The 22,782-nt window shown below is 38.5% G+C and overlaps 1 protein-coding gene across 1 annotated transcript in view; it reads left to right on the plus strand.

The window, feature by feature from the left end:
- The first annotated feature begins 337 nt into the window (after positions 1-337).
- Positions 338-22,782, plus strand: part of SLC35G2 (solute carrier family 35 member G2) — a 28,612-nt gene continuing 6,167 nt past the window's right edge. Inside the window, exon 1 of the mRNA XM_015561389.1 lies at positions 338-693. Coding sequence (XP_015416875.1) covers positions 660-693 — 34 coding nt within the window. The 5' untranslated portion in view covers positions 338-659. The remainder of the gene's footprint in view (positions 694-22,782) is intronic.

Consider the following 22,782-nt stretch of genomic DNA (forward strand, 5'->3'; position numbering starts at 1 on the left):
TCAAAGGTTCGATTTCAAATACAATTTTTTTTAAAAAAAGAATCCTGGATGGTTTTAGAAATATGGCCAAAATTAGTATTTTCCGTTAATCTCTTGTCTCAATGTCTGTGATTCTTGAACGCCAGCCCATATGGATTGAGATTTTCGTGGAGAATAAACGGTTTGTAGAAATCTTTCAACAACGAAAGGGTGAGCAGGCGGTGGAGGAAGGGACAGGCTGTGGCCGAGTGGCCGGAGGCCCAGGACAGGTGCCCTCAGCCTGCCCCACCCCGGGAGGAAAGCACCGACCTTCCCTGACTACGCCACGTGCCCCGGTTTGGTCTCTTTTGAGAGGAGGTGTGGCAGCAGGAAGGACACTCCGTGTTGGGGTGAGTGGGGGCGCTGCACCGACCTGCATCTCCGTCCAAGCTTTGGCCGGGCTTGCCAAGGAGGGGACGGACAGCCCGCTTCTGAGTGATGATTGAGAGCCACGAGGTAGTGACGCACTAGGAGGGGGATGGGGGCGCTCTCCGCGGGAAGAGACTTTGACTGGGGTTGACCGTGTCCGTGGTGCTGAAGTGCCTCAAGCTCCGTCGCCTGCGTACTTCCCCGGCTTCGGCTTCGGCCTGCCTCGTGGTTCTATTCTGCACTTTTGCCAGAAATAGCCCATCTCCAAGGCAATGGCCAGAAGGGAACTGGCCCGACCCTTTGCAGGTGGGTTGATGTTAGTTTCCTGTGGGCAAACGTGAGTCGCCTTAGGGGTGTAGATACAGAAAGCGTATGTGGAACAGGCTTGATTACCTATATGCAAGTACACATAGTGACCATAAACATGAATCTCATCTGTACATATATAGGATAAAAGTATGTACATATGCACAAGAACAGGGCACATGTAAATACATTGGTCCATTTTCAACGCCATCACATACTACAAGTCACACACTTTTCCAGAGCTTTTTAATAATCCATCGTTATTTTTTGACACCTCTACTGTTTCTGAACTCTGCAAAGTCATTACTTTTCATAATCATCTGTTCCAAAGTCACAGAGCCTGTGGATTAGTGTTTCATATTTTGCAGAGCAATTATTTACACATATAGTATTTTCATTCCAAAACAAGGATAGTCTAGAAAGATATAAACTTAACATATTAGGTATATACAAAGTAGATATTCCTAAAGGAAGTTTAAACAAAAAGAATTAATGAAAATTTTAATACAGAACAATATCTAGATAATAATCTTATGGGAAGTTATCTGAAGAAAATGTGATTGAGATGTATTATAATTCTGGCAATTTCAAATATACTGGTGTTATATGGTTTATGAACATCTTAAAAGTTACAGAGATATCTTTCAAAACATTGATATCTATGGTTTTTCTCCCACAAAATATGTTCATTGTAAGAAGTTTAGATACTAGAGAAGTGCATAAACCCAGAGAAAATGAGATCTTAGCTCATTTCCGGCCGCCCCCAGGCACCAGGGACCAGGCTGACTCCTCCCACCCCCCTTGTCAGGAAGAACATCCGGTCTAATTAGCTTATTAGCCTTTTATTATTATAGATTACTTTTTAAACTCTACGTTTTTACTCCCACTTCATTTCTTTTTAATTTTTTAATCTTCACCTGAGGATATGTTTTTTGTTTCTGTTTTCTATTTTTTTTTTGAGAGAGACAGACAGACAGAGAAACAACCGCGGATCAAACGCACAATCTAGATATGTGCCCTGACCGGAAATTGAACCCATAGCCCTTTGGTGCATGGAATGACACTTAGATCTCCTAGCTAATCTCAGCAGTTGTTTGTCTATCTAGCATCCTGACACTTTGCAGTTATTATAGAGGTTAGAACCCTCCTCAATTATTAGGTGTTTAAGAAATCTGCTTCCTGGTGACCCTAGTAAAAATATACTCTTTCAGTTTGGGATTGGAGTTTGATGGCGAGAAAAAGGTGATGGCATTAATCATATTCTAACCAGGCCCACTTTTTTTTTTTCCTGATCACTTTTAAATATTTCACTGGTAATGAGTCATGTTTCATCTTCCTTGCTGAGGCCACCTTGCACCATGGATGGTATTCTTACACACTCTGATAAGTCACAATTCCAGGATGTTATGGGCTACTGCTATATTTCCATCCTTATCTCATGTTTCTCCTGCATTATTTTGATTATAAAATCAGACAAAGTACTCTTTTCCATCGCCACACATGGTTTTCTTTCTGCGGTTCTGCTCTTAGCAATAGATTCTCCAACTAACCAAATTGTTATATTCACTGACACTGTCTGCTGGCCACTGGCATGCGTATGGGAAGGAGAATGGTAATCACACCAGTACCTCCTCCTTTCTCACTTTTCATCTATCTACCTTCTAGTTTGGACACAGGAAATACCCTTCTACGTGGTAGGGAAATGTCAAAGATGAGCTAAGATCACAGAGCTTTTTATCCTTTGCGGACAAAAACTTTATTTTGTCTTACAAATGTTAATGTACATATATAATTTTCAAAATTTGGCACTTACATAGCATTATACACATTAAACTATTTATTTGCTTTAGTTTCTCCTATAGTCATTGCTGTAGTAGAATTATGTGTGATCAATGGGCCTGTATAATATTTTACGTGCACTTAATTTCACAGTTTTAATTATATATGAACTCAATCCACATGCCAGTCATCTTTACTCAAGTTTAGTTAATCATTCCCTGACTTATCAAAATCACTTGCTTTGTATCTCTTTCCTTTTATTTAAGACTCGAAAGTACCTGCAGCTTTACTGAACTCTGGCTTTTATTTTAAGAACTTGATTGAGGAGCCAGGCTTGTATGGTTCAGTGGTTGAGCATTGGCCCATGAACCAAGAGTCAGGGTTTGATTCCCGGTCAAGGCATATGCCTGGGTTGTGGCTTGATCCCCAGTAAGGGGTGTGTAGGAGGTAGCCGATCAGTGATTCTCATCATTGATGTTTCTATCTCTCCCTCTCTTCTCTCTCAAATAAATAAAAACATATTTTTAAAAAGAGCTTGATAAAGGAAAGTAGAAATATTAGGTAATCTAATTTCCCATTTATTTTACCTCTGGTCTCTGTGTAACTCTGGATGAGCCATTGTTCTACATAGGGTGAAGATCCCAAAGGTGAATAAGGCTGCTGATGGTGGTAATGAACTAAAGCCAGATACTCACGTTACTTCTTGGATTCACTTAATTTCGAGTTAGGAGATAGAAGATAAGAGTTAGGTTGCAGAATGGTGGCAACCAAAGCTCTGAATCATGGAATTAGAGGTCTCCTGTTAACCCCTTCCCCGGCAGAAACGTGTATACTCGTTTTCACAAAATGTTCTTCTTCAGTCGTCGACGAGTATACTAAGAAAATATGGTAAAAAAATATGGTTTATAGGAAGACGAGTTACAAACTGTTTTCATAACCAGCATCAAAAATACTATATAGAACCAAAATAAAAAAATTAGTCTGAAAAAGAAACGTTTTTAACAAAAAAATTGTTGGGGAAGGGGTTAAAGAGTGACTTTCTCCAAAGCAGGCCAGCTGTGCTACAGGACTCATTCATTCTCCCAGCATTTGTTGAGCCTGGCATTGTCCTAGGACCTGGGGATACCAAGAAGACAAGAACATGCTCGATCTCTGTTCTTGGAATAGTAACACTTTATCAGGGGTTAGTGTTACATACACAATTCACAGTGATACTGTGTGGCAAGTACTATAATAGAGCCCCGAAGCAAGTGTTCTTGAACTCAGAGGAGGAATAGATTGTTCAGGGAGAGGCTTCTCGAATAGTTCATCAGGAAGATTGTGGGGATGTGGGTGGTAGTTTGCCTGAGATCGTTTTGTTTGGTAGTAAGTAGTTATGGCCTCAAATTGGGCTGGAAGATGACAGCCTGGATTTGGAGCCTGGCTGCCATAATAAGCATCGAAGTAAGCTTCACCCATGGCTATTATTATTCTGGACAAACGATTATTGATCCTATTGTCAGAGCTCTCAAGGGAAAAATGACTATATAAACCCTTATGTCTTCTAAAACTTTGTGATAATTCTAATCTGGAAGTTTCTCTTTTAATTTGTCTTAAATATAGTGTGCCATTTTTTACCAATTTTCATGCTATCCCCAAGCAAAATAGGTTTAGTCTGGAATTTTCATTACTTTTGCTTTGTTCTTTAGTACTCTGATGTTAAAGCAAATAACATTTAATTTTATAATTTCCTGCCTTTAATGTGTATAGCACTTGAGTTTGTTTTGTGGCATGTTACTATAGATATTTTTTCTCACATGAACATGTAAGTTTCTCTCTTTTTTAATCTTCACCCAAGGATATTGACTTTTAGAGAGAAAGAGGGAGGGAGGGAGGGAGAGAGAGAGGGAGAGAGAGAGAGAGAGATTGTTCAATTTATTTATGCATTCATTCGTTGCTTTCTCTTCTGACCCTGACCAGATATTGAACCTACAACCTTGGCATATTGAGTCAATGCTCTAACCAATTGAGCTACCCAGCTAGGGCTGGCTCATGTTTTTTTTGTTTGTTTGTTTTTTGCTTACTTTCATAGTGACTCCAGATATAGATATAATATTCCATTATGGTACAGTTATCAAAAGGAAGAAGTTTGGGTTCACAAAAATAAAATATCTAGGAATTGCATGATGTTAGAAATTCAGTGATCTTTTAGTGACTATAACAGCCACCACACAGTACATTCACTGCACAGACACTACATTCCAGCCCCTGGACTAAGAAATATTCATGCATTATGTCATTTAAGCATCACAGGAATTCTACCAGGTAGGAGTATTAGTAACTGCAAATGCCAGATGCAAAAAAATGGGCTAAGAAGGCCTAACTAATTTACTTAAGGTTGCGTAGCTAGAAAATGACCAAGCCAGCATTCAAGGCCATGTTCTTTTTATCCCCAAAGTCAGTATTCTTCGTCATTAATTTAATTTAAACTTTTTACATAGGGCTTACAAAGGAATAGTTCATTCACTAGTATGCCCTAATCATTTATTAGGTGGCCTGTTATTTCTATTTCTATTTTGTCTTTATCCAGTTAATGAGTTGCTAATTTTTTTGAGATTTCCACATGAGCCACTTTCTTAAAACCCAGTAGGGGTTGTGCAGGAGGCAGCTTATCAATGATTCTCTCTCATCATTGATTCTTTTGTCTCTCTCCTCCCTTCCTTGCTGAAATCAATAAAAATATATATTCTAAAAAAAATAAAACACAAGGAAATGCTTTGGAGTTAGACAGTCACCTAAGGACTACAAAGAGTAGTGCCTGAATACACTGAAAAGAAAAAAAGGAGACTATTGGCTTTTGGCCCTCTAATTCAACTATAAGACCCAACTGCCCTTTTTTTTTAATTCTCACCTAAGGATACGTGTATTGATGAGAGAGAGAGAAAGAGAGAGAAAGAGAAACATCAATGTAAGAGAGAAACATCAGTTAGTTGCCTCCCATACAGGCCCCAACTAGGGATCAAACCCACAACCTAGGTATGTGCCCTGACTGGGGATTGATCTTGCAACCTTTTTGTATACAAGAGGACACTCCAACCACTAAGCACCCGGCCAGTGCAAGAAAGTTTGTCTTAATCTCATCTCTTATAATGTCTTAGCATCGAAGACACTCAATAAATATTGATTGACTGCCAGAACAGCTGTGTAGTCTTGGGCTGACCTCGAAATATGATCTCCTCAATAGGAGAGATTATAGAAAAGACTAGTTATCCAATTTTCCCCAAGTAATAAAGTGACGTTGTATGAGGGGGGAATTTTGTATGGATTTTTAAATCTTAAAAATTTCATTCTTGGTTTAAAAGCCACATCGTGGATTTTATTTGACTGACAGAAATGCTGATTTATCTTGTTATTTTTTTTAATATCTTTGTTTGTTGACCACCTCTAGTTAGTTTGTTTCAATATAATGCAGGCTCCTCCCCAGCCCAGGCCCTGGTTCAGGGCACATGCAGGAGGCAACCAATCGATGTGTTTCTCACATTGATGTTTCTCTCTGGCTTTCCCTATCCCACTCTCTCTAAAAATCAATGGAAAAATATCCTTGGGTGAGAATTAAAAAAAAAAAAAGGATGGTGAGACGACTGGAAACCATAGTTATACACGAAATAATAGAAAAAAGAAAAGATTTTCAGTCTGGAGAAGAAAAACTCATGATAGGAATAATAGTTCCTGATATTGAAATGTTGTCATATGGAAGAGGGAATTAGTTATTGACTCCAGAGGAAATACATAAGAACAGCCTCTGGAAATTCTCCATATAACTGACTCAATGTTAAAAAATAATTTTCTAACCATGAGAATGACTTCCAGGTGGCTGCTTTGAGGAGTGACTTTCCTATTTTTATGGATATTGAAACAGAAACTGTACTGTCTTAATTCTGTGTATATTATTAAGGTATTGTATATGATTTACCCTATATTAAATATAGTCATGCTAGTGTATATATCATATATGTGTATACATAACGGTAGATATACATTTGTATATATGACTTATACAGTCTCAATATCACAATTTTGCCTAAATTAATGAAGGGTAAAAATTACTTTTCAGCCTGGTCAAGTGGCTCAGTTGGTTGGAGCATTGTCTCATACACCATAAGGTTTTGGGTTTGATTCCCGGTCAGGCTTCCTGCAATATTCCCTACTGGGGATGGAATCCGCAACCCTGGCATGTGCCCTAACCAGGAATCCAATTGGCAACTTTTCCATGTATGGACGATGTTCAACCAACTGAACCATACAGGTCAGGGCTGTGACCGTTCTAACTTCCTTCCTTTTCTTTAGTGACCTTGACATTTTTTAAAGTTCAGGCAATTAATTTTGTAGAATGTCCCTCATTTTGTTTGATGTTTCTTCATGATTAGATGCAAATTATACATTTTTGGTAGGAATATGATAAAAGTGATATTGCGTTCTTCTCAGTTTATCTTATTAAAAGACACACTATTGATTTGTCCTTTTGCTACTGGTGTTAACTTTGATGACTTGGTTAAGGTGATAACTTCTCCACTGTAAAGATATTTTTCCTTTTGTAATTAATAAGCATTTTGTGGGGAGATACTTTGAGACTATGTAAACATTCTGTTCTTCAACAAACTTTCAGTCACGTATTTTATGATGATTTTTGCTTGAATATATTATTATGTGATGACTGTCAAATGGCAATTTTTCTAAATTCAACATTTATTTTACATTTGCTAGTTGGTATTCTATTGCAAGGCAGAGTTTTCTCTTCTCTCTCTCTCTTTTTTTAATTCATTCTTTTACATCAGTATGGACTTGTGGATTTCTGTTTTACTCAATGGATTATAAGCCATTATTATTATTATTGATTTTGATGCTGAAATTTGGCCATTGGAATCCCATTCAAACTGGTTTTCATGTGCTTTTGACACGGATATATTTTTATTGAAGTACTTTCTAGTGTAAGATGTTTTAGGCTCATCTTGTGCTTTTCCTGCCCTAACCATTTCAGTCATTTCAAAAGCTATTTCTCCAACCAGCCCTGATTCTTTTTAATAGAAAATGTAAATCTGGGTTCAAGGTGTGGTCATTGCTATTGGGTGTCCTTATTTTTAAGCCACTGTAGGAGACAAGATCAGGAAACTGACAAACACATATACACATACATCTCTATTTCTATAAATATAGAAATCTCTTTATATTAATTAATCTCTATGTTAAAATTGATGAATTTAATAAATCCGACTCTAATACTACAGGGTTCCTTCTAGTTTTCACCTTTTTTCTATTTGTAACTTCCTTCTCTAATGGTGAGAAATATGACTTCCATTATCAATATATTTAACTACTTGCTCATTTTCCTTTTATATAACCAATATCCTGAACTCACGGGCCACCTCCTTGGCCCCAACTCCTCCTCATACCCAGTCCTTTGGCCTCACCAGCCTCCTCACAGCCTCAGGCTAGTTGCACAGCTAGACAGTGATGGAACAGGGAAAAAAATTCAAAGCTGCTAATTACTTGACAGAGACCCCTTTACTGGGTCTTCAAGCCCAAGGGCATCTATTTGTGAAACTGCTCTTGTGAAGATGCTCAAGGAAATGAGGCCCTTGGGCGAATGAGATGAAGATTTAACCAGGCAGAGTGGCAGCCCTTGGGGTTGTGCCTTCCAACCTGGAAACTTGGAGAATGAAGGGTGGAGGTAGCCACCTGCTAAGGACAGTTCTCCAAAATCGGTGCAGTTTGGGAATCAGTCAACCAGTACCTCTGGTGTTACAAATATCCCACTATGTTTAGTTACTGTATGAAGAGCACGATCCATTAAGACAGAAACATAATCACTGTGCTATATTTCTACAGAGGGAAATGTTGCTTTTATTAGCAGCCTCTTAAATTAAAATTCTAGGAGGTGGATGGTAGTGTCTATTGTTTTAGTGCTGACTTCATTTCCTGGTCCAGAAGATCAGAAATCTGTTCATGATTTAGAAAACAGTATGAGGTCCATCTGTTCAGGTCAGATTTTTCCCCATTAACACGAAAATTTATGGAGTGGTAACTTATGTGAGAAAAATCAATGGTATTTTTATTATATTCTTTGTTGCCATTTGGAATCCACTTTTTTTTGTTAGTCACAAAATATAGTAATACACGCACATATAAACAATGAATTAATTTTTTCAATAATATGTATGATGAAGGCATCCTCCTTAGTTTATTTAGTATTTCACCTGTTTTGGTTTGGGTTCTAGACACCATCGATTCAAATTCTCTCGGTAGCATGGTCTGTTTATCCACAGTTTTCCTTCCAACAGAAGGTACAGAAATACAACAGCTACATTTGGCTTCGTGGGTGACTATTCTGGTCTGACTGAAATACAGAGTAATATTTTGTTTTTTTCTTCTGATGAAAATAGCTTGATTTTTCCCCTCCTGATTTTTAAATATGTGGTTATGTAGAAAAAAATTTAAAGTAAAAGGAAGGAATTCTGAATAATTGAAATCTCAACATAAATATATACATTGTTTCATGTAAACAGAACCATACCATGAATACTCTTTTATACATTTCTTTTTACTTAGCAATGTGACATGAAGATTTTTTATGTCAATAGATATATAATACATAATGTTTTGGGATGACTGCATAATATTGCATTGATGTTTTTATTTAACCAGTCTCCCATTAGAGGACAATTATTATTTTCAATTTTTCATTGTGCAAAGAAAGCCATGATGCATATCTTTGAATGACATCTTTATGTACTTTACTAGTGCTCTCCTTAGGATATATTCCTGGAAATGGCATTACTGGGTCAAAGAGTGCACACCTTTTAAATTTTGATAAATGTTGCCCTAGCTGGTTTGGTTCAGTGGATTGAGCGTCAACCTGCGGACCCAAAGGTCCCAGGTTCGATTCTGGTCAAGGGCACATGCCTGGGTTGCGGGCTCAGTCTAACGCAGGAGGCAGCCAATCAATGGTTCCCTCTGATCATTGATGTTTCTATCTCTTCCTCTCCCTTCCTCTCTGAAATAAATAAAAATATATTTTTTTAAAATGTTGCTGGTAAAAATTAACACTTGAGGAGATGGATTATCCAGGGGTGGGCAAACTTTTTGATTCGAGGGCCACAATGGGTTCTTAAACTGGACCAGAGGGCCGGAACAAAAGCATGGATGGAGTGTTGGTGTGCTCTAATACATGTTAGCACTGCTGCTGGTGAAGGAGCGGAGGGGAGAGCAAGAGAACTCTCCGCTCTTTCGGTTCCGCGGGCTGGATAGAACAGCCCAACGGGCCGTAGTTTGCCCACGGCTGGATTATACTGTGCTTGTCCCTACCAATGATGGGGGGGGAGGGTAATATATATATATTAATAAATCTAGCTATGCCATTTAACCAACCAGGTTTTGCCAGTTTTATTTAAAATTTGACTTATGATATGGTCTGAAACAAGATGACATCTGGTTACCATTTTAAAATTGCTTTATCTTATCTAAGTTTGATAAAATGTGGTATAAGGGGGATATGACTGAGTTGCAATTTCATTGTGTGATGTATCTAGTGTGAAGAATGTTATGATTAAATGAAACCTAATTTTTAAAAATTTGGACTAATTCTCTGGCATTTCTATAAGCCTTATCCTCAAGAGGGATTTCAGTCTTGGCTTTCTCTTGGATAAACAACAGCAGGTACAGGGTAAATGTGGGCAGGTGGTATATGCGGTATTTGAGAATAGACTGTTGATCCTGGGTATTCCTTTTTGGTTCGGGAACTGATGTAAGTCCTGGGGGGTTGGCAGGCTTCTTTGCATACAGATAGGTTGTTTCATTCTTTCTCATGAGAGTTAGATAAAGGATAAGCAACCAATACGTACAACTTTAACAAGCATATCAGAATAGCCCTGTAATCCATTTTACATTTAATTAGCATCTAACCTAATTGGTGATTTAACCACTTAGATACATACGCAAAGATCGTGGAAATAGAAAAGGATCATTTTATTCCTGCCTTTTCCCCTTCTAGCAAAGACTTCCTGCCACTCTTAAAAAGATTTACCAAAAATAGCTGAATTTAAAGATGATGCCTCATTGCATTTAACTGATTTGCTTTTTTAAAAGACATTAGAAAAGTGGTAGATGATAAATCTGTGTTCATTGAGAATGGCATATTTTATGCAAATTGATAAGTCCATTGCTTCAGAGATGAGAATGGCTCTTTCCTGGAAGGGGAAGTGTCGATTATAAATGGTGAAAGGCTCCTGCATTCCAGCAAGTTCTTAGCTGCCAGCCGACACATTCATCACAGCGTGCCAGAATGGATTTTAACACAGTACGACATGAATTGCTCAGCTCCAAATCAGGCATCATTGCCTTCACACAAGCCAAATCAGCCTTCTTGTTTGAAAACTGCCACATAGGCTTTTTTTTTTTCACCCTCAGTTAACCTTTTCCTTTCCTGGTATGCATGGTTCATTACAATCTACTAAAGTCATTAACCGCCATTGAGTATAAAGGAGTCAGGCTTCTCAGTTCAATTTTGCTTACATAGGAAGTAACAGGCCCAGTGCTTCCAAATTGATGGCAAAAGAGAATATTTAACCCAGCTCTAATTAGACTGATTTTCCATCTTCTGCTCTTTAGTTTTCCTTTCTCTCAGTCTTTGCCCGTCCTAGAGCCAGGTGTTGAGTCCTAGCAACTCCTGCATAGCTGGCAACCCTATACCTTCCCTAACTTTCTGCCCTAGATCTGTCAGCTGAGTCTCCAGCTCAAACTTGGACTAGGCCACTTGTTTGGTACATCTTTTCTACTTCTCTTTCCCATCAATCCCATAACCCTCACACCCATTCCATCAGATTTCTCCATACCTCACTTCATCTCCACGTTTCTTAGCTATAATTTTCTCCTCTCCTATAATCCAGATGTACAGAGATCAGCAAAATCCTCAGGCCTCTTCCATTCTCCCATAGCCCCGTTTAACCCAACTCTTCTTAGCCTCGTTAGACCACATTCTACTTTGCTCCTCCCAGCCTGGCCCACTCTGGAATCCAATACCCATTGCCTTTCCTGGTTCAACTAAGCAGCCTTCATCCCCAACCTAACCAGCCATATCCCCAGCTTCAGCCTCATCCAGCCCCACAAAAGCAGCCTTGACCCACACCCTCTTGGGCAGCTTCTGCTTTTCCCTCAAAATAAGAATTCTTTTTCCCAGAAGCATTCCTCTTTTAAGCTGATGTTTGCTAACATGCTGAGGAGCTCATTCTTCAGCCTTATGTGCCCCAAGTCCCTTCTAGCCTAGAATAGGTAAGCTGTCATCCAGTCTTGGTGCTGTGGTGCATCTGCTAGCATTCAGGGAGTGATCCTCACAGATGATGTCATATTTGGCCTGTTACCAGCGAAGTACAGCGATAAGGACAGATTTGGACTGATTTATCCCCTGATTCTTCTGAGTAATAAGGTGCATTTGTGAGATGGTTGACGGGGACAGGAGGCTCAGTAAATGGCTGTGGATACAAAAGTTAGCTTTTGCTATAAGAACCGAGCCCTTTCTAAAGAATGAACTGTCAAGCTCAGAGCACCAAAACCAGATCCCAAAATGCAACAAGCTTGCCATTCCTCAACCTCAGAGTAAATTATTCTTCTCAAGAACAAGAAGCTCCTGGAGAGAGTGAAGGATTTCATATTCTACTAATTTTTGAACCCAATATCAGTTTGTAATAAGATCAATACCTGATTAATAATGTGGCTCAGCTGGTGTGGTTCAGTGGTTGAGTGTCAACCTATGAGCCCAGGAAGTCATGGTTCAATTTCCGGCTAGGGCACATGCCCGGGTTGTGGGCTTGATCCCCAGTGTGGGGTATGCAGGAGGTAGCTGATCAATGATGCTCTCTCATCATTGATGTTTCTCTCTCTCTCTTCCTCTACCTTCCTCTCTGAAATCAATAAAAATATATTTTAAAAAAATAATGTGGATATAAACATCAGAATTCATCCCCAAGTACTCCCTTTATATTGGCTATAGGTTGTTTTTTTTCCCATATGATTTGTGGACATGACTAAGGGTGGTAACCTAGGTTTTTTTCCTTATTTCTTCCTGGTGGGTGGATGATTCAGGATCTGCTTCAAATGACAAGGAGGTATGATGAATGGGCTTTCTATTATTATTATTATTATTTAAATATTTATTGTTGAAAGTATTATAGATATCTCCTTTGCCCCCATTTGACCTCTTTTAGCCCACACCTGCCCCCAACCCCAGGTCTTTACCACACTATTGTCTGTGTCCATAGGTTATACATATGTGCATACAAGTTCTTTGGTTAATCTCTTCCCACCTACCCACCTCTGCCTTTCCTCTGAGATTCAACAGTCTGTTCCATGCTTCTATGACTCTTTTTTTAAAAAATATATTTTATTGATTTTTTTACAGAGAAGAAGGGAGAGGGATAGAGAGTTAGAAACATCGATGAGAGAGAAACATCGATCAGCTGCCTCCTGCATGCCCACCAGTGAGGATGTGCCCGCAACCAAGGTACATGCCCTTGACCGGAATCGAACCTGGGACCCTTGACCCTTGAGTCCGCAGGCCGATGCTCTATCCACTGAGCCAAACCGGTTCGGCAGACTCTTGTTCATCAGTTTGTTTTGTTCTTTCGATTCCACATATGAGTGAAATCATGTGATACTTGTCTTTCTCTGGCTTATTTCTCTTAGCATAATACTCTCCAGGCAGGAACTTCCTATTTTTAGATTGGAAGTTCTTTAATGATGTAGCCCAAATGAAAGTTATCTCAATCCCCAAGAATTTTGCAGAGATGCTGACCTCTTTCCAGGTGAATCCTAGCTGGGTGTTCTCACAATCCTGGGCCAGCATAGAGTCCAGGAATAGGCCAAATCAAGAGATGGGGGTTCTTCAGGGATCTGGAACCAGTATCCCTGCACAAAGAGTCGGAATTGCAGCTGAATGGCAAAAATAACAACGTGAGCATGATTCCAAAGGTGAAATGAAGATAGAAATGGGAGAATAAATAGCAGAGCTTGTGATAGCTGAAAGCAGGATGGAATGAAGTTCAAGGAACAGTTGTAGAATGCAGTTCAGGACTGAGTATTTTTGTTCAATCAGCATATATTAAATGTGCTTGTTTGCCAGGAACACAATGTGCATGAAAACTCTTTTCCTTTCATGGAAATCACCAGGCCACAAAGGCACACCCTCTTTGGTGCCTAGATCTCTTGAAACAGGGGAAATGGCAGATTAAAGGAGCCACCATGGGCTGCACACAACCCAGAAAACTTGAGATGTTCTCACAAGTCCTGCCCAGCATGGATGTGGGAAGAGGTAGAGTGATATTATGATGGCTCTTCTCTGTGGCTCTGAGTCTTCTCCGAAATAATAATAATTAATTATCAGAGGTCTGAGTTAATATTAGTGCTTGCCCCTTGTCCTGGAATTTGCTAGTTGGCTCTGGATGAAGATTTGAGTAGAAGTGGTTGGGAGAGTGGACAGAGTATGCAAGGGAGTTATAAGAAAACAAATTTGGCTTGATAATTGCATTTCCAGAGTAATATCATAATATAGTAAAAGATAGCTTGAAAGAATTATTCAGATTCTGTCCCAATTAGCAATCCTAAATCCATATTTACCACTATTGGCAAGCATTTCTTCAGTACAAGCTCAAAGTGCTGTCTACCCATCGTAAAAGAAACCTTAAGTTATTATTATCTCAGTCTACCAACCCATGCTGGGAGATTCTTTCAAAAATCTATTCTAGCTTTCTTGACAAATTGTAGGCTATTTTCTACATGAGGAACAAAATGTAGGCAAATTATCTATTATAAATTACTATTATACACCATTCTATCTCATCAAGAAAAGAGTTAATAGCAATTTAAGGTTATTGAAGGGATCACTAGCATTATCTTCGGTCTTTGATTCACTAGTCTGTCATTATGTGTGAATGAATACTCTTCCATAAATTTCAAAATATTAATGCTTTACTGGCATCTGTATTAAAATAATATTGTTAAAAGCAGATTAGGCAGGAAATGTTCCTTGACAACAGGATTCCATTGTAAATATTACATGGTTTGCCAGTTGTGTCTGTATATCTAACAGGGTTTAGTTGCAGATAACAAAACTCACTCTAGCTCTTTCAAAGAGAAAGAGATATAATACTAGGAATCAGAAAGAGATATAACACAAAGAATCGGAAGTTTTTAAAATCAGTGGCAGGGCTGGAGGAGCAGATTTCAAGTGGGGTCTCCAGGCATATTTCCTAGAATGCATGGTTTTATATTTTAAAAATCCCTAATTTAGCAATTCTTGTTTCTGTTTTGTTTTTTAATGTTCACCCGAGGGTATTTTTTTCCATTGATTTTTAGAGAGAGTAGAAGGGAGGGTGGAGGTGGAGAGAGAGAAACATCAGGTTGAGAGAGAAACCTCAATTGGTTGCTTCTGCAGGCTCCCTGACTGGAGATGGAACTCACAACCTCAATATGTGCCCTGACCGGTAATTGAACCTGCAACATTTTGGTGCATGGGACAACACTCCAACCAACTGAGCGATCTGGCCAGGGCAATTTCCCAGATCTTAAAAAAATTCTTTTCTAGGGAATATCATGGATTACATGCAGGGAGTTCTTTTGTATATATCTTTTGTGAGTTTTCTAAGAATAAAAATCTAATCTTTAGATGTTCACAGAATTATGGTGTGAGTTTTCTGTTAGCTGTTGTAACAAATTACCTACAAACTTGGTGGCTTAAAACAACACAAATTTATTATCTTGCAGTTCTGTAAGTTAGAGGTCTAATACGTGCATCACTGGACTAAAACCAAGGTGTTGGCTGGGTGTGTTCCCTTCTAGAGGATCAAGGGAAGGACCCGTTTCCTTGCCTTTTCCAGTTTTAGAGAGTGCACATATTCCTTGGCTCATGACTCCCTTCTTATCTTCAATGCCAGCAACAGCAGGCTGAGTCCTTGCATTGTATCACTCTGACCTTGCTTCTGTTTTCATATCTCCCCTGAGTTTCCTGTTGCTGTCTTCCACTTTTAAGGGCCCTTCTGATTATATTGGACTTAACTAGATAATCCAGGGTAGTTTTCCTATTTTGAGGTTAGCTGATTAGCAGCCTTAATTCCATCTGCAACCTTAATTCCCCTTTGTCATATAATGTATTCACAGGTTCTGGGAATTAGAATGTGGACATCTCTGTGAGGGGTTGAGGATCATTATTCTGCCCACCATGGATAGTTACTCTGCAGTGGAGTATAGAAGAAAGGGTTTGGGAAGGCAGATCTGGATCTGAATCTTGTCCCTACCATTAACAGGTTATGTCACCCACTGGCTTGCAAGTGACCTAACCTCCCGGAACCTATTTCCTCACATTAAAATGGAGATTATAATACCGACTTTATAGAGTTCTTTTGACTGTTAAATGGAAAAATCAAGGTTCTAGTATATGCCTGGCACAGAGAAGGGTTAAATAAACATAATTATTATAATTATGTAATTATAATTAGAGAATCCAGAGCCATATTCAGGACCAAACAATCCAAAAGAGCACATCCCGGGTGCTTGGGAGCATCTGTTCTTGATATTTCTTGTGGTTTCATTTTTCTTTTAACTCTAATTAAATGGTTGCCTCAAACCCTTTCAAAACCAAACAGTGTGTTGATCCTAAATAAACACACAAACATGAATAAAGACACACTTTATTTCACTTTTAATCTCAGCTAGGTTCTCTCCATAGATCATATCTGAATGGAGGACAAAGACAAACATGAATACTCTTGATTTATCTCCTATTTGTTTTTCTACCATCTGCCTCTGGCCATCAAAAACCATTTCTTCATTGACATTCAGTGGGAAGACTTCAAAGTTGTTATCTGTTCATTTTCACATATGTGGCTTTTCACATAATGGCTATGGGTCTATTCTCGCATAAAGGATTAGTGGCAGTTGGTCATCCCATTTGCCTTGCAGCTCTCAGAAAGCTGAAGTTAATGATCAACCTATTGTGTTCAAAGCCCACTGTTGGACCCATATTAACTAACCATTTAAAGGTGATATTGTAGAGTATTTAATGACACAGAAAAATATTTACAATGTATTGGTAAGTAAAGTGGGAAAGTTATAAAATAAGATATAGTGTTTGATACCATTTGTGGGGGTGCGGAATGTTCACAAATACAAAAAGGCCTAGAGAGGGTCAGTAGTTATTTCTGGGGGGTAGGATTCTAAGTGGCTTTTATTTTCTTTATTTTACTACATTTCTGTATTTTCTACAATAAACATATGTTGTTTTTGTAATAGGGATAAACAAAAAGTTATTTACTTAGAGATCTGATGGTGGTAAATAGCTCCTGAGTGAGAAGCTTGTCCTGATCAAGCCCAGGAAGTCTGATGAGGAGCTACTGTATACTTGGTGGTGGGACTCACTTGACTGGACCAAACTTTGAGATGTGCACTGGGAAGCAGGGAAATAGCAACAGAAGTTCATTCTGGTGATGCTGAAAGACATATATCTCTGTACCCTTCCTAATTGATTAAGAATGGTTTAAGAAAAGCAGATACACATTACTTAAGGAACAGATTCAGTTATACCCGAGGAACTTAATGTTAAAGGAAATATGGGAGACCTAGCAGCAGAAATAGAGCTAGCAGTACAGAAGCCAAATACCTAAATTCTCTTTTAGCTAAACTGCACACCTTAATGTTTTATTGTTCTTGCATATCATTAAGGATTTCAAAGTGTTTTAATGAATAAGGCTCCCTATTTGAGTCATTAGCCTTGTAAATCCATTTATATTATTTATATTTTGTTAACAAAATTTGACTCATTTAAAAAAATAGTCCATTAATTCATTCAACAAACACTTATTAAATACCTATTTCATGCCAAGAACTGTGCTAAGTGCTGCAAATATAATAATTAGTGATACCTAATTTTAATACCTGTGGGGTTAAAACCCTTACATTCTAGTGAAAGAGAAAGCAAAAACACAGTTGTAGTTCAATGCAATATATTCTATGATTGAAGATATAATGAAAGTCCTGGGGTGGGTATAAAATTCAGGTTGGGATGGAAGGTAGCCTAGGAAAGTTTTCCAGAGAAAGTGATATTTAATGTGGGCCTTGAAGAATGACAAGAAATTTACCAGGTGAAAAAGCAGGAAGAGAGTATTCCACAAAGTAGGAACAGCATATGTAAAAACCCAGAGACATGAAAGAGCAGATCATATTCAAAGAATTTCCTGTAGTTTGGAATAGCCAGAATTTGTGAGCATATGGAAGACAAGCAGGGCATGAGGCTGTGATAATTAATGTGTCAGCTAGGTTGGTCAAAGATTACTTTGGATGTTTTCAGATAAGATTTATATTTAAATTGGTGGACCTGAGTAAAGCAGATTGCCTTCCATAATGTGGGTGGCCTCTTCCAATCAGTTGAAGGCCTGAATAGAGCAAAAGACTACCCTTGAGTAAGGGGGGAATTCTGCCCTAGACAGCCTTTGCATTTGCACTACAGCACTGTCTCCTCTCTGGGTCTCCCGCCTGTTGTTCCCCACTGCAGATTTTGGACTTGCTAGCCTCCATAATCACATGAGTAAATTCCTTTAAAAAATTACATATATGTCTCCTATTGATTCTGTTTCTCTGGATAGCCCTGACTAATAGAGGCTAAAGGCAGAGGATAGGGAGACTTCTTCTGAACATTTCAGTTTAGATGATCAAAGGAAACTAGGTTTTCAGTTCCCTAAAATTTCCGTTGATTGAGCAGTGATACCAAGAGAGCAGATGTGGCTATCGAGGCCTATAAGATCATATAGAAATATCAGTAGTCTTTTAAAAAATATTTTAATTTTTTTCAATTATAGGTTACATTCAATACTATTTTGTATTAGTTTCAGGTGTACAGCATAGTGATTAGACAAGCATACACCTTCCAAGTGTCCCCCTTCTCCCCCGGTATTTCCACTACCCAACTGACACCATACATAGTTATTATATTGTTGACTATATTTCCTATTTTGTAACTACTAATCTGCACTTCTCAATCCCTTTACCTTTTTCACCCAATTTCTCAAAACCTCTCCCCTCTGGTAACCATCAGTCTATTCTCAAGTCTGTTTCTGTTTTGTTTGTTCATTTATATTGCTCTTTAGATTCCACATGTAAGTGAAATCATAGATATGTCTTTCTCTGACTGCCTCATTTCATTTAACGTAATACTTTCTAGGTCCATTCATGCTGTTGCAAATGTTAAGATTTCGCTCTTTTTCATGGCCAAGTAATATTCCTCTGTGTGTGTGTGTGTGCGCGCGTGTGTGTGCGCGCGCGCACACGACACACATATGTATACATATTGCTTTGAATTATATACTTGTCCATTGATGGGCAAATGGGTTGCTTCCATGACTATCATAAGTAATGCTGCAATGAACATAGGGGTGCATATATTCTTTGAATTAGTGTTTTGGGTTTCTTCAGATATATACCCAGAAGTGGAATTGCTGGGTCATAAGGTAGTTCCATTTTTAATTTTTTGAGGAAACTCCATACTATTTTCCACAGTGGCTGCAACAATCTGCATTCCCACCAACAGTGCACAGTTCTGTTTTCTCAACATCCTCACCACCACTTGTTTGATTTATTGATGATGGCCATTCTGACAGGTGTGAAGTGATATCTCATTGTGGTTTTAATTTGCATTTCTCTGATGATTAATGACATTGAGCATCTTTTCATGTCTATTGGCCATCTGTATGTACTCTTTGGAGAAGTGTCTATTTAGGTTCTCTGTCCATTTCTTCATTGGATTTTTTTTTTTTTGGTGTTGAGTTATATAAGTTTTTCATAAATTTTGCTTACTAACCCCTTATCAGATGTACCATTGGCAGATATGCCCTTCTATTCAGTGGGTTGTCTTTTCATTTTGATGGTTCCTTTGACTGTGCAGCTTTTTAGTTTGCTGTAGACCCAATTGTTTATTTTTCTTTTGTTTCCTTTGCCCAAAGAGATATACCAGAAAAAATATTACTAAGAGAAATGTCTAAGATTTTACTGCCTAGATTTTCATCTAGGATTTTTATAGTATCGAGTCTTAGATTTAAGTCTAATCCATTTTGAGTTTATTATCGTATATGGTGTAAGAAGGTGGTGTAGTTTCATTTTTTTGGTAAATATCTGTCCAATTCCCCAACACAACTTATTGATAGACTGTCTATACCCCATTGTATGTTCTTGTCTCTTTTGTCAAATATGAATTGACTATATAGGGGTGGGTTTATTTCTGGGTTCTCTATTCTGTTCTGCTGATCTATATATCTGTTTTTATGCCAATGCCATGCTCTTTTGATTACCATGGCCTTGTAGTATAATAATTATTCCTCCAATTTTGTTCTTCTTTCTCAAGATTGTTGTGGCTATTCAAGGCCTTTGTGATTCCATATAAATTTTTGAATTATTTATTCTAGTGCTGTGAAATACACATTGGTATGTTGATAGGAATTGCGTTGAAGCTACAGATTGAATTAACAATGCCAAGTCTCCCTATCCATAAGCATGGAATGCACTTCCATTTATTTGTATCTTCTTCAATTTCTGTCTTCATAGTCTTATAATTTTCTGAGTACAGACAGTTCTTTTACCTCCTTGGTTAAATTTACTCCTAAGTACTTTATTTTTTTTTAATGAAATTGTAAATGCGATTGTTTTCTTAGTTTCCCTTTCTAATAGTTCTGTGTAAAAATGCAATAATGCAATAGATTTATTTTGAATCCTGTTACTTTAGTGAATTTTTTGGTAGAACCGTTAGGGTTCTCTATGTACAGCATCATGCCATCTGCAAATAAAATATCAGTAGTTTTAATATCATTCCTCATTCTTTTCCATGTTTCCCTCTTCTGGCTTTCAAATCCATTCTATTTCATCCAACAAACATTTGAGTGCTAGTATATGCCAGGCACTGTGTGAAGAGCAGAGGATATAATGGTGGGAAAATCTGCTACCAAGAAGTGTAAAGTCTGATGGGAAAGACAGGATATAAACACATGAATACTTAGACAGAGTGGCACAGAGGTGAGAAAGGCTAGAGAAGACTGCAAAGGAGGAAACAGCACTTGAGCAAACCCATCAAGCACAGATGGGAGCTCAACAGGTAGATAAGGGCAGAAATGAGGAGGACCCGGTTATTCCAGGCAGACAGAATAATGTGAAAAAAGAATTAAAATTTATTGAACACTTGCTAGGTGCCAGATACTAAGTGTTTTGTATGTATTAACTGATTTAGTATTTTATTCTACCTCATGAGCTAATACAATTGTTATTTTACAGAAGAGGAAATTGGCAAAGAGATTAAGTTGCCCTGGGTCACATATTTAATAAGTTCTATAGTAAGGGTTCTGCAACCAATTCACTGTGATGAGGGGTTCCCCACATCAACAATGTTCTGACAGTAGCTGGGTGTTATACAATTCAATTCAATTCAATTCTGACACTAACTACTTGGAGGTAGTATAAGATCCAACAGGTTGAGAGCTCATTCTTACAAAATTGCCTTCCTCTACCCAATCCCTGCCTTTCAGATGCCAGTCAACAGGCCAGATTGTCGCCCTAGCTGGTTTGACTCGGTGGATAGAACATCAGCCTGCAGACAAGGGTCCTGGGTTTGATTCCAGTCAAGGGCACATGCCTGGGTTGTGGGCTCAATTCCCCAGTGTGGGGCATGCAGGAGGCAGCCGATCAATGATTCTCTCTCATCACTGATGTTTCTATCTCTCTCTCCTTCTCCCTTCCTCTCTGAAATCAATAAAAATATATATTTAAAAAATAAATAATTTTTTTTTAAAAGTCTCTATTGTCATCTGAGCCTCTGGCCAATCTATAGATCAGAGTTTCCCACAACCTCCTCCTTAGGTTAAATTAGTTTGCCAGAGAAGCTCACAGAACTCAGAGAAACATTTTACTTACTAGTTTACCAGTTTATTATGAAGGGATATAGCTCAGAAACAGCCAGATGGAATAGATGCTTAGGGTAAGGTATGTCAAAAGGTCACGGGGGAGGGGAGCAGTAAGAGATCAACCAAAGGACTTGTATGCTTGCATATAAGCATAACCAATGGACACAGACACTGGGTGGGGTGGGGGGGGGAGGGCATGTGCTGGAGGGTGGAGGTGGCCAGGGGGAGGTCAATGGGGGAAAAGGAGACATATGTAATACTATATGTAGTACTTTAAACAATAAAGAATTTTTTTTTAAGAAAGGTCAAAGAGCTTCCATGCCTTTCTGAGCATGCCACTCTCCCCAGATGTCCCTGTGTTCACCAACGCAGAAGTTCTCCAAACTCTGTCCTCTTGGGTTTTTATGGATGCTCCATTACATAGTCATGATTGATTCAATCATTCACAACTGGCCATTGATTCAACCTCCAGGCACTCTCCTCTCGCCAGAGGTAGTGGATGGGACTAAAATTTCCAACCCTCAAATCATCTTGTTGGCTTCCCCTGCAACCAGCCCCCATCCTTGGGTGTTTTTCAAAACCAAGGACATATTTATGCTCTCATCACTTAAGATATTCCAAGGGTTTTGGGAGCTCTGAGCCAGGAACTGTGGATAAAATCCAAATATATATATGAGAAATATATATTTTTGTCATTCAGATGACCAAAATATACATTTCTTATAAATCACAATATCACACGTAGCTAGGATTCCAATCCAGGCAGCCTGGCTTCAGTATCCACTTAAAAAAAAAATTCCAGCCCTGTGCCACTCCCTGTTTCCCTTAGTCAGTATGCAGTAGCCCATACGCTCATTAAATTCTTAAAGCCAGAAGGGCCCTTAGATAATCTAGTCAAGTAGTTCTCACACAAATAAATTATACATTAGGACTACCGAGGAGGTTTTAAAAAATATCAATGCCTAGCATTTCCTCCCCCTCTCCTAAAACCATACTGAAGGAACCACTATTTCCTCCTTTCCCTTTCTTTTTTCTTTTTGTATTTTAAGTTTTGTTAAAATATACATAACACAATCTTACCATTTTAACTATACAATTCAATGGTATTAAATACATTCACAATATTGTGTAATAATCACCACTATTTCTAAAACTTTTTCATTTCCCCAAACAGAAACTCTAACCTTTAAATATAATTACCTGTTTCCCCTCACCACCCCCACCCCCCCTGCCCCCGCTCCGCCCAGGCCTTGTAACCTCTATTTTGTTTTTATGAATTTGCCTATTCTAAATACCTCTTATAAGTGGTATCATACAATATTTGTCCTTTTGTATCTGGCTTATTTAAGTT

Source organism: Myotis davidii, unplaced genomic scaffold (genome assembly GCF_000327345.1).
Source record: "Myotis davidii unplaced genomic scaffold, ASM32734v1 scaffold415, whole genome shotgun sequence".
Taxonomy (NCBI): Eukaryota; Metazoa; Chordata; class Mammalia; order Chiroptera; family Vespertilionidae; genus Myotis; species Myotis davidii.